Raw genomic sequence first — 11,991 nt, 5'->3', positions numbered from 1 at the left:
TTTTTACATAATCTTTTTTTCTGAATGTCTCATTCCATTTGATCACAGATTTATATAGGAATTCATGCTCAATCAATTCCCCTTAAATCTATGGTTTTATTTGATTTTCTGTTTTAATGAGAATTGATTTCGAAATCAAATCTAAAAAATCTCTCCTTATCATTTTAATGTGAATTGATTATGGAATTAAATCCTAAAAATCTCTCAATTACAATTGAAGCCTAATTTCAAAAAAAAATTCCTAGATAAAATGGGATATCTACAGCTGCCTCTTTTTGTGCATTTTCTATGGAACAGAAATTGCATAAAGATAAAAGACATCCATTTTGTTCAAGTCTGAAAGCTGAGATTTAAAAAGTGATCAAAGTATGCCAAAATAATCGAGACTAAACTACAAAATAAGAAATGATCTAGACTGAGCCGAGATTGAAATGAGTGACTGGGATTGAACTGTAGGTCAAAAAAACAAAGTTCATAATTTCAGCTTTAAAACCAAAAATTCAGAATTTGGACATTCAAAAATTTATGAGGTTCCATGATAGAAGTTGAAAGATCCCAATATTCCAAGTTTAATAAAATTGCAAAGATTCAAGATTTGTAAAGGTTTTCAGATTCACAAGAATGAAAGATTTGCAATATTTCAAGTTTTAAAAAGGTTCTAGATTTGCAAAGATTTTAAGTTTGCAAGGACTTTCATATTTGCAAAAAGAATATTCATAAGTTTTCAAGTTTTTTAAAGGTTTTAGATTTACAAATATTCTAGGTTCACCAGGACTTTTAAATTCACAAGATTTCAAGTTTCACAAAGGTAAAAAAAAAAAGATCTGGATTGAACTGAGATCAAATAATTGAGACGATATTACGAGTTTGAAAGTGACCAAGACTGAGTCGAGATCATAGATGAATTACCAGGATGATACTATGAGTCAGGAAAATGATCTAAACCAAGCCAAGATAGGATGGCTGGAACAATGCCATAAGTTTGAAAGCGATCAAGATCAAGTCAAGGTTGTATATGAATGACCAGGATAATGTCACTAAACTGAAAACAACCAAGACCGAGTCGAGGTCATAGATGAATGATCAAAATTATACAGTGAGTCAAAAAAATAATCTAGACTAAGCTAAGATCGAATGATCGGGATGATACCACGAGTCTAAAAGCAACCAAGATCGAGTTGAAGTTAAAGATGAATGACCGAGACGATGTCGCAAGTAAAAAAAATGATCTGGACTAAGTCGAGATCGAATGATCGAGACAATGCCACAAGTCTGAAAATGACTAGGATTGAATTAAGGTCAAAGATGAATGACCAAGATCATGTCGTAAGTTAGGAAAATAAAGTTATCAAGACCTAGTCAAGGTAAAAAATGATTGACCGAGATGAAATCGTAAGTCAAAAAATAAAGTGACCAGGTTTGAGTCAAGGTCGAAGATGATTGATAGCGATGAAACTGTGAGTTAAAAAAATGATCTAAATTGAGCTGAGATAAAAAATGAATGATGATGATATTGCAACGATGCAAATGCATGTCCTATCTAGGATACAAATATGAACGTAATGTTTATAATGCTAATGTCATGAAATTTCAATTGCGGTGACAAATTGTTCAAGACTCCATGAGTCCTTTTTAGTTTTTCAATATTAATAGTCTCAAAGTAAATTTTGTCAGTTGATCTATGTCATTTTTTTCATCTGGTCACAATTCACAAGTCGTGTCAACCAATTTATCACTGGGTTCATCACAAGGTCACCTAATTTGCCTTATCGTAAATCATTTTCTCATGTTTATTTCATTTATCTCATCTTAGGTTTTTTTCAAAAGAATGAATAACTCTTTACGAAAAATGTCATTCATTTATTTACCATCATTCAAATCAGTGACAAACATGGTACATTTCCTTAATTTATTTAAGGAATGCTTTTTTGGTAAAGGATAAGAAAAATGAGCTTTTATTACTGAAAGAACAAAAGGTAAGGCCAAGAACAACTCAAGGGTGAACAAGGACAAAATGCTATGATTTATTCAAATAGAACATTAACATCCAAAATAATGATTACTTAAATAATTTTAAACTCAAACTCAGAATTCTCAATCAAAAACGTGATTCCATCAATATCATCCTCATTCCTGGGACTTTCATATGGAGTTGTGTTTTTAAGTTTTCATCTTTACTTAAATCGCCATTTCGGGTTTTCGATCTAAGCCTTCTTTTTTCCTTCTTTTTTATTTTTTCTTTTTTGCTCTCTTTTTTTTTGTAATTTTTTTTTGTTTTTTTTTTAATTTTTTTTGTTTGCACACCTTTTTCTCATTTTTTTTTTATTTCTCTTTCCCTTTTATTCATCAATGACACTTTGATCAAAGCTTCAAACAATCCAATGGCACACCCACCCTAATTCAATTCCTGATTCTTCAAATCAAGTATTTACATTCGATCAAAATTGACTTTTAAGGGATGTAACGTAGTCTAGGGTAAAGGTTGCCAAAGAAATGAATAAAACAGGCCCAAATTGTATTTGTAGGGTAATCAAACCAAGGATCATTTTTTCATATGGAGCACTTTGACATTTTACCCCATCAATTTCTTCTTCATTTTTTCAATTTTTTTTCTTTTTCTTTTCTTTTTTCATTATTTTTCAAGAAAAACTTAAGCACCATAGGGCTTTGCCCCTGCAATCATTAAGGATAAGCAAGCTTCTCAAATTTTGCCCACAGCATAGGGGTGATCCTTGATTAGGGTTTCTCAAAAGAAATTTTTAATAGGATCAAATAGGATAGTAAATAATGATTTTACTTTTTTTAAAAAATAAAAAAAAGATGGCCATTTCTTATTTTGAACATGAATACTCTCAATGAAGAACATTCACTAACTAATAGTACACTTGTGAACAATTACAAAGATCATGTATTGCATCATTTTTAAAATTCTTCTCCAAATTTATCCTTTATTCAATATTCTCAATGAATCAACAATTTTCATCTATTAATCGAATCATCGATTGAGGTTTTCAAAATTGAATCTTGAATTATTGTCACGACTGTCTGAACATTCATTATTCAAAATAAAAAAATAGATATGAAAAAAGGTATAAGAAGGTTAAAATAAATAATGATGTTTCACACAAAAGAAGAATGTCATGAAAATACATCAAATCTATCACTTTATTAAAATGATAAAAAATAAAATGAAATCCAAGTATATAAAAAAAGATTCATATTCTCAAGAAGTCCAAGATGATAAGCAACTCCAATCAATCTCTAAAAAATTATGACCTGGATGATTGGGCAATAGGTTTTCTCTAACATTAGACACTGTGATTTTACTGGTATCAAAATTTATCAGTCCCACTTTGATTAGACTTTGCACCATATGTTTCAAAAGGATACAATTTTTGGTGGAATGGCCCATCACACTAAAATGGTAGTCACAATGAACGATAAAGTCATACCATTTAGGATAGGGAGGTTCGGGTTGTTTTGCAGGAATAGGAAGAATCAAATGGTTATTGTAAAGCTCTGGGTACAAATATGTGTAGCTCATGGGAATATGGTCAAATGTAGGCTTTTCCCAATTCTGTGATTCTCGCACACCACTTGTTAGGGTAGTTAGACGAATAGAGGGATTAGGTGTGGATGGATAAGAAGGTCGTAAAGTTGACTAGTAGAGTACAACAGAAGCATGACTTGTAAAAAAATGATATGTGAGATAGATTGGCTGAGGGTAGTTTTTTTATTACTGTCTGTCAAAACTCATAATTTGGGTCTTACTTTTTTTTTCTTAAGCATCTTTTTAGCAACAGAAGATTCTCATTCTTTCAATTTTTCACTCTTGATTTCATTTTCAATGATCTCCTCTGAAATCACCATATTGACAAAATTCTTAATCATGTTCCCTATCATTTTCTTGTACTATGGTGAGTTTAGAGTGCTTATAAATAATACTATCATTTTTTTTGTCAAGCGAGGTTGTACTTGAGCAACGACATCTCTTTATTTTTGGGCATACTCTTTGAATGATTCAAATATTTTTCTCCATACCTTGTAACAAAGGCAATTAGGAGTCGTGTTTATAATGTAGTGGTATTGGTTGATGAAAGATCGAGTCAAATCCTTTCATGACTTAATGCGGACATACTATCATACAACAAACCTGGTTAAGCTATCCCAGAACACATGCTTTAACAACTTCTCATTGCTGGCATATGCTTGCATCTTATGACAATACATTATGATATGTGTAATAGGGCACTTAGTACTATCGTATTTATTAAATTTTGGTACCTTAAATTTTAGAGGAATTACAACATCTAAAACTAGACAAAGGTCGGAAGCATCCATGGATCTATAGAAATCAATGCCTTTTATAGCCCATAGTCTTTCTTCTATCGTCCTTATAGCTTGATCAATCTTAGAGTCTTTCGGTGACACAGCTATCTATAACTTCACTTCCTCTTTAGTTTCATCCATTTTGGGAATTTAGATGAGCTCATCTACATTTTTAGTGAAAATAGGATTGATATGGATTTGAACATTCCTTTGATTGTAATTTGGGATCGTCGTTTATTGTTGCTGAAAGCTGGGAATGGGTTAGGCCTGATGCAGGGTGAAACCTGAAGGATACAATGGCTTAGTATCTTCATATAAGATATCTTTTTCTACTGCTTTCCCTCTATTTATTTTTTCTAGAGCTTTCAGAATCTTGCTTAATTTCTCTTCAAGTATCACCTCGACCTTTTCTATCCTTTTGAGACACTTGCATTATCTTGCTCTATTTTCTTAGCTCTAGCTTGAGTATAGTACTGGTGTTGGGCTATCCTTAAATCTTAATTTCTCACAATGTGCAAATTTAAAACGATGTTTATGGAACCCTCAGATTATGCATGAGACTAAATACAGTGGTGCATGAATGCATGCATACACAATAAAAAAAGGTTAGTAAGCATAATATGCAATCTGCATGTATGTTTATGAATATGTATAAAAATAAAAAAATAAAAAAAGACAAAAAAATCAATTAGTCGCCTCAATAAAAAATAAAGAATAAACAACATAAAGTAAGTAAAATAGCAACATGACCTTAGATTTGGGTTAACTATAAAGGGTGAAAGGACACGGCTCTATCTATGGTTAGGCTCTTGAAGTTAATTATATGTGGTTTGGATTACCTCTAAAAGGTTTTCAAATTGTTCCTTACATCATAGTCCATTACAGACTAGTAAGGCACCCCAATCCTCGCCCATTATAGGCTACAAGCGAAAAGGATTCAATTTGAGTGAAAGCATTTTGCAGGTCCATAGAAAGGCATGAAATCTCACGAGAACATAGGTATTTCACTCCCTCCAATGGTAGAGATTGAGTAGAGAGCTTATGTTATGCACATGAAAATGAATGACAGATATATACAGGTGAATAACTAAACATAATATAAACAATGAAAAAAAAAATAGGAAAGAAAAAAATAATCTCAAATTTATTAAGCAAGGCTTGGATAACAAGAAATCATTTACTAGCCTAACTCTCGATGTCCCCAATGGAGTCACCAAACTGTCATAACATATAGATCCGTGGATCTACCACTAGACATGGATTAGAGGAGTCACTACCAATCTTTTTTGTTTATATGTGATTGGCCACCTGATTGAATCTATTTTCTTTAAAGAGGAGTCCCAAAATTGAGTTAGGTATATTTAAATAGTAGATTTTGATCTAAGAAATCAAAGTTTAAGTTCGAGAGTGCGGTTACACCTGAGGAAGGCTATAGCACCCCTACGGCACCTATTTGAAAAATGGTGCCAATTTGATTCTAGATTATCCAAGCCTTAAAATGTTTATGCTTTTACCAAAATATTAAATATTGAAAATTAGTCCTAAAATTGTCCTAATAGGTTTGTAGCAATTTAAGATAATTCTCTCACCTCAGGAGTATTAATGAAGACTATAGTCTCACCTTAAAGAGGTTCCATCGTCGGATTTTATTATAGTATTTTATTCAAGAAAATTAGTAAAGTTTCCCAATACTTTAGTATGATTTACTTTGAGACAGATCTCTCAATAATTTAGTGAGATTTTATTCAAAAAATATTTATAAAATTTTATTTTTGTGAGAAAATTCATTAAATCTCCTAATAGTTTGGTGAGACTTAATTTAGGAAGCAATTCTCCAATAGTTTGGAGGATAAAAATTATGTTTTTATCTTTTTGAAATTTATTTATGGAATTTCTCAATGGTTTGGTGGATTTCATAAAATTTAAATTTATGAAAAATTTCCAATAGTTTGGTAAGATTAATGAATTTATTTGAAAAGATTATTTTATTTTTTTCATAAATAAGTACAAAGAAAAAAATTATAATAATAAGTAATATATTTTTCAATTTAAAATAAGAAAGAGCAAGAGTAAATAAAAATAAACAAAATAAAAAAAATAAAATAAGAAAAATAAAATCAAAACAGAAAATGGAGTCGAAAAGGGAAAGAGAATACCTACAATCAGGTCGAGTTATACATGGTTACATAGATCTGGGTGCCTCAAACTTTAGGCTTTTATTCATAAATGTTTGAGTATGCCTCTCTTTCTAAAATGGTCATTCATCTATCTTCTCTCTAATCGATTTCTAGAAATAGACGAATAAATCCTAATAGTCAACAAAAAATTTTCAGAAACCTAACAAATTGTCTGGAAAACTGAACTCAGAAATCCCTAGAATGCAAAACCCTATAGAAATTCAAACCCAAAAACACCAAATCCCAATTCTAGAAAATCTAAACAAACCAAACTCAGAACCTTAAACCTCTTCGTTGCTAAACAAATTTCTTTCTTTTCTCTTAAGAGTTTCTGCATAATCTTTTTTTCTGAATGTTCCCCCTTTACTTTGATCACAAATTTATATAAGAATTCATGCTCAATCAATTCCCCTTAAATCTATGATTTTATTTGGTTTCAGTTTTAATGAGAATTGATTCTAAAATCAAATCCCAAAAATCTCTCCCTATCATTTTAATGTGAATTGATTATGGAATTAAATCTCGATAACCTCTCTACATCATTATTAATGCCAATTGATTTTGGAATTAAATCAAAAAAATCTCTCAATTACAGTTAAAGTCTAATTCTAAAAAAATATTTTCGAACAAAATGGGGTGTCTACAAGAATGTACTGAGAAAAATAGAGAGGATAGATGGAAGGAAAAGAATGGTAAGGTCGAAAAAAAGAAAAGCTTTTGAGGTTAAAAATTTTAGATTAGATGGAGAGTAAGAAAGCAGAAAGGTGAAAAATGAAGGCCCGAATTATGCCATGTGTCTAAGCACAGTTGGAAGATGTCATTTCACCTACCTCACTCTGAATTTTTCCACCCAAACTATCTCTCTCCTTATTTTCTTAGACATGAGGTTGAGCTAGTAAGCCATCTTGTGATAGCCCCAACCTTCAATGGCTTGTGGGACTAAGTCATCATCATTTTGCTGAGTTGACCCCCCAAGCTCTATCTTGAAACTCTAAACCTTCTTAGAAGTAAAACTAGAAGACATGATGAAGAGAGAATGTATTAAGAAAAATATAAAGAACAAATGAAAGAAAAAGAATAGCAAGGTTGGAAAGAAGAAAAGTTTTTGAGGTTAAAAATTTTAGATCAAATAGAGAGCAAGAAAGTAAAAAAGTGGAAAATGATGGCCCCAATAGCCCTTTACATAGTCGAGTCTTAGATCAGATAAATGGCCCAAATTATGCCATGTGTTAAAGCACCGTTGGAAAATGTATTTTCACCTTTCTCATTTTGCATTTTGCCACCTAAACTATCTCTCTCTTTCTCTAATGCGACTTCAACCGCTGGACTCGGTCAGATCGAATGACTCTCTAAGTCGAACTAGCTTAGTAAATTGACGGTCGATTCATCACCAAAATTCAAAACAAGGACTCAAATTCAAACTTCTAAAAAGTGTCTAAATCCCACATCAACCATATGAGCTCCCATCCTAAACTCGGATCATTTTGGATAAATGACACTTCGACAACTTTGAAATCAACCATGCACTCAATCCAAAGCACACGTGCAAGATCAGACTCACACTAGGTCAGCCCATATAGTAAAAGGTGAATTGCCTCTTATTGCTGACCTCTATGTCGATCTCGGCTACAAGAGCTTAGATTTCTTAGGACCTTTTTTAAGTTGGCTGACCTATGCGAAATGAACTAATTGCACACCCAACAATCTGATATTCAGACTACTTGGTGGAAGATAGAATGTTAGGGGTATTTAGTGGTCTAAAAGATATATATATAATGACATTTTCCTACATTAGAAGCCCCTGGTAGATAGCCAAGGGCATTTTGAACATTTGTGCAAACCTAACATGTTAAATTGGTCTGACACACTTAGTGCCACATCAATTTGGTCATGTCATTATTGTCCCCTCCATTGGCCCACTACTTCTCATTTATAAATGTAGGCATTCAAGCATTATCATCCCAGGTTTCATTTTGTCTTGATCCTTTATCTTTCTCTCATTTCGACCTTTTTCATCCTGACTTCTATCTTATGTATTGGAGTGCAAACGTAAGGAACACTAACTACCTTTAAACCTAATAGCTCTCTTCTAGTTTTCTGTCCTTTCAAAAATACCCTACATTGGAGCTCGACACAAACAAATAGAAAAAATAATAAATAGAAGAAAAGAATTATAATGATGTATTATTCGATTCATAGGCACTATTAATTAATTTTTGAAACAAAGTTGTAGTCCTATTAATTCATAAGATATACTAGACCATTTATATGGCTCTTGATTAATAGGCAATTGCTTTAGAGGTTAGAAGGAGAAAGCAACCATTTGGTGCCATCTATATAGTCAACAACGAGGAAAGGTTTGGCTTCTGCCTCAATTAGCTGCTTAGTGACTGGCACTCCCTAACTCTATTAACATGACAGAATATGAAATAAATCTATCTATTGAATTTAGTGGGGATAAAAGCACATATACAACTCGATCAAAAGAAATTATGATATTTCTCGAGGTTATTCATTTTAAAGTAGGAGATCAAATCTAGTAACTTTGAGTATAGTGAATCATTTGCTAGTATTCAAGAACATTATTATCCCAGAACCACCTAATTTTCAACCTCCTCATGGTTATCTATTTCATATGGTTATTACCCACCAAAAATGTATCTTCCATCTCTAATTTATCCTCTACCACAAATGTATCCCCCACCACAAATGTATCATTCTCAAATATATCTTCCATCTCAAATGTATAAAGAACAAAGGCCACATTTGACTCTCAAAGGGAAGATAGAGAATTTGATCATTCTCATCATTCTACCATGTGGTAAATTTTGAAGTATATCTCAACAATTGTAGTTGATGGAATTTAAAATCATTATATTTTTAAGTTTGTAATATTATTAAATATAGATGCTTCGCACTTAACATATTATATTTTGTTAATATTTGATTTGTTTAGAGTTAATATTAAATATGAACTTGCCTCAAATAAAGATTTGCTACTAAACCGAATATGGATGCTTTATTATAATCTAAATAAAATTATGAATAATTTTTTTTAAGAAAGCAGAAAACATAAAGTGTTATAAATTATTTTAAAAATAAAATAAGAGTTTTTAGATTATAAATATAATTATAATTATTATATTTTATAATAAATTATGTAATATTAAATAAAATTTACGATAATGATGATTACAATGATAATAATGATTTCCATTATATATGAAAAAGCGATTAACATAATATAACAAAAAATGTGACCACTATTATAATTTAAATCCCTGATTAACAGGCAATTGATATTTAGAGCTTCGGAGGAGGAAGCAACCATTTGGTGCCACCAACATAATCAAGAACCAGGAAAGGTTTGGCTTCTGCCTCAGTTAGCTGCTTGGTGAATGGCGCTCGCCCACCGGGAGCTGCACCTTGTCCCGTGCACTTGAATTCTCCATAGAAAACAGTTCTGTAAAATAAGCCAAAATAACGATTCTTAGCTTATCTTAGTGTACCAAAAATATAAAGGATTTGAAAATTATGAAGATTAATTTAGATTACTTGGCTCGCTCTGGTTTAAAATTAAAAGACCATCCAGCAGGATGGACGACACTGCTCATGTCAGTATAGGCAAACACAACTTTAGGACTGGTCTTCCAGGCCCTGCCCAGATATGTGCCGTTTCCTGTTCCAGTAACGCTGCAATGTACAAAGGAATAACCAGTGTTCTCCGATGCACTTTCCCTCGCTTGTGCTGTAATTACTGTAAGTCCCGTATCGCCCTCTACGTATAATTCCGTGCCCTGCATCCAAGTTTTCATCCAAAACTTTCCAGTCAAAATATGGTATCATATTTCATATTAGCAGGTAAAATTTGCATATGTTGATCTTCCATACCAGATACAAAGATTTTCCGCTTCCAAAAATGAAATCAACAGTGCCTCGAATGTGGCAATCCTTGAAAAAATGGTTGCCCCTGTCATCACACAAAGTATCCTGGAAACCAATGAGCTTGCAGTTATAGAAAGCCGCCTTGTCCCCGGAGATTCTCAGGGAAACCGCTTGTGCTCCCACCATTTTCCCGTCTGGCCTCGGAGCAGTATTCTATATGCCGAGAAATATATATATATATATATATATAATAAATTAAGAAAACTTCATCACAAGATAGAAAATAAACCATATATGCAATGAGAGATGTTTAACGTTTACCAGTATAACGGTATTTGCAGCCACAAAGTAATCAGACTCAACAATAAGTGTGGCGCTGTCTAAGGTTCCATACTGCCTTGCCGTACCGTCAAATGTCAAATTTGGCATGTTTTTGGGATCACCGTAAAATGTAATGAATGGCTTAGTTCGCTCAACTGTGATTTTCTCGCGATAAGATCCAGCTCCAATAGATATAATCACACGTTTGGTGTTCCCAGATGGAACGCTCGCAATGGCTTTGGTTATGGTGTCGAAATCTCCACTGCCATCTTTTCTCACCTTTATGACATGAGGTTCAGCCTCAGCTTGAACAAGGGCTGGGTCTAGGGTGCCAGCCCTCGCTGAGGCAGGCTTGATGTTGGCGTTAAACCAAGCATTCACTTGGGATTTATCAGCTGGTATCTGTGGTGAATTCTGCGAGAGAACAACTGGGGCAAGGAGAATAATGGTGCAGATTGCTGCACGAACTTCAATGTTTACGATTCTTTTTCCTGTCATTTTTTAATGTTGTTTAAGTGTGTGGTTGAGTTTTGGGACCTGAAAGCGCACCAATTTATAAGGCAATTGGTCCCGAAGAGAATGTAAATATGACATTTGGAGGGTTCCTCGCTTTGCCATTCTTTTGTGGTTTCTGCTTAAAGGTTGAGACCAAATGCAAACCCGCCATTTCCGTTAATGTCATTAATGAGTTTGCTAACTTAATAGAGATTATTTGTTGGATTTCAATAGCATTTTTTTTCATGGTGCAAAATGATATCAAAAGACTTCAGATATAATGGTAAAAAAAAACCTTCAGAAAGTAATTGTAAATTTTTTAGAGTTAAAATTCTATGAGGATGTGCTGTCAATAAAATTACATATTTATACTCTCTAATCACATATCGCAACATCAAATTTTTTAAGTTTTAAAATAAAGTTTACCACACTTAATCCCTTACATATTTGTATATTTTATGTTCAATATTTATAAAATATAAAAATTATGTCAAGATTCATATTGATACATCTAACATAAAATATATATATTTTGTTTTTGTTAAATTTATATATAATTTATATTAAATTTTTAAATTATTTCTATTTCATATTTTTTTCATATTTTTTTTATCATATTATTTGTTTTATTTAAAATTATTAAGTCTAATATTAAGCTTTTCAACTAGAGTTTGAATATACTAAACTGTAAAAAAGAGTAGCAAATTTTAGATACAAGAGAAAAGGCTAGCGAGTGTGAAGTAATTTATTTTAAAGGTATAAAAAAAATTCAAAAAACAAATGA

The 11,991-nt window shown here is 32.2% G+C and overlaps 1 protein-coding gene across 1 annotated transcript; it reads right to left on the bottom strand.

Moving 5' to 3' along the window:
• Positions 1-9,847: 9,847 nt before the first annotated feature.
• LOC111274319 (pectinesterase PPME1-like) lies at positions 9,848-11,351 on the bottom strand. The gene is made up of 3 exons (XM_089755459.1): positions 10,713-11,351; positions 10,398-10,604; positions 9,848-10,303 (listed from the first exon to the last, which is right to left on the bottom strand). Exons 1-3 carry the CDS (start codon positions 11,208-11,210, stop codon positions 10,058-10,060), a joined length of 951 nt encoding a protein of 316 aa, XP_089611585.1. The 5' UTR covers positions 11,211-11,351; the 3' UTR covers positions 9,848-10,057.
• Positions 11,352-11,991: the final 640 nt, after the last annotated feature.

Source organism: Durio zibethinus, chromosome 26 (assembly GCF_047325235.1).
Source record: "Durio zibethinus cultivar Kanyao isolate XHJ-2024 chromosome 26, ASM4732523v1, whole genome shotgun sequence".
NCBI lineage: Eukaryota > Viridiplantae > Streptophyta > Magnoliopsida > Malvales > Malvaceae > Durio > Durio zibethinus.
Note: the sequence above shows the minus strand (reverse complement) of the source record. Positions and strands in the feature narration are given on the sequence as shown.

Excerpts from the sequence above, each read along its gene's own strand:
- LOC111274319 (XM_089755459.1), bottom strand. The coding sequence starts at position 11,210 with ATGACAGGAAAAAGAATCGTAAACATTGAAGTTCGTGCAGCAATCTGC. Across the intron at positions 10,605-10,712 it reads CTGCAAATACCGTTATACTG|AATACTGCTCCGAGGCCAGA; the intron begins GTAAACGTTAAA and ends CTCGGCATATAG. Across the intron at positions 10,304-10,397 it reads GCGGAAAATCTTTGTATCTG|GGCACGGAATTATACGTAGA; the intron begins GTATGGAAGATC and ends ACTTGGATGCAG.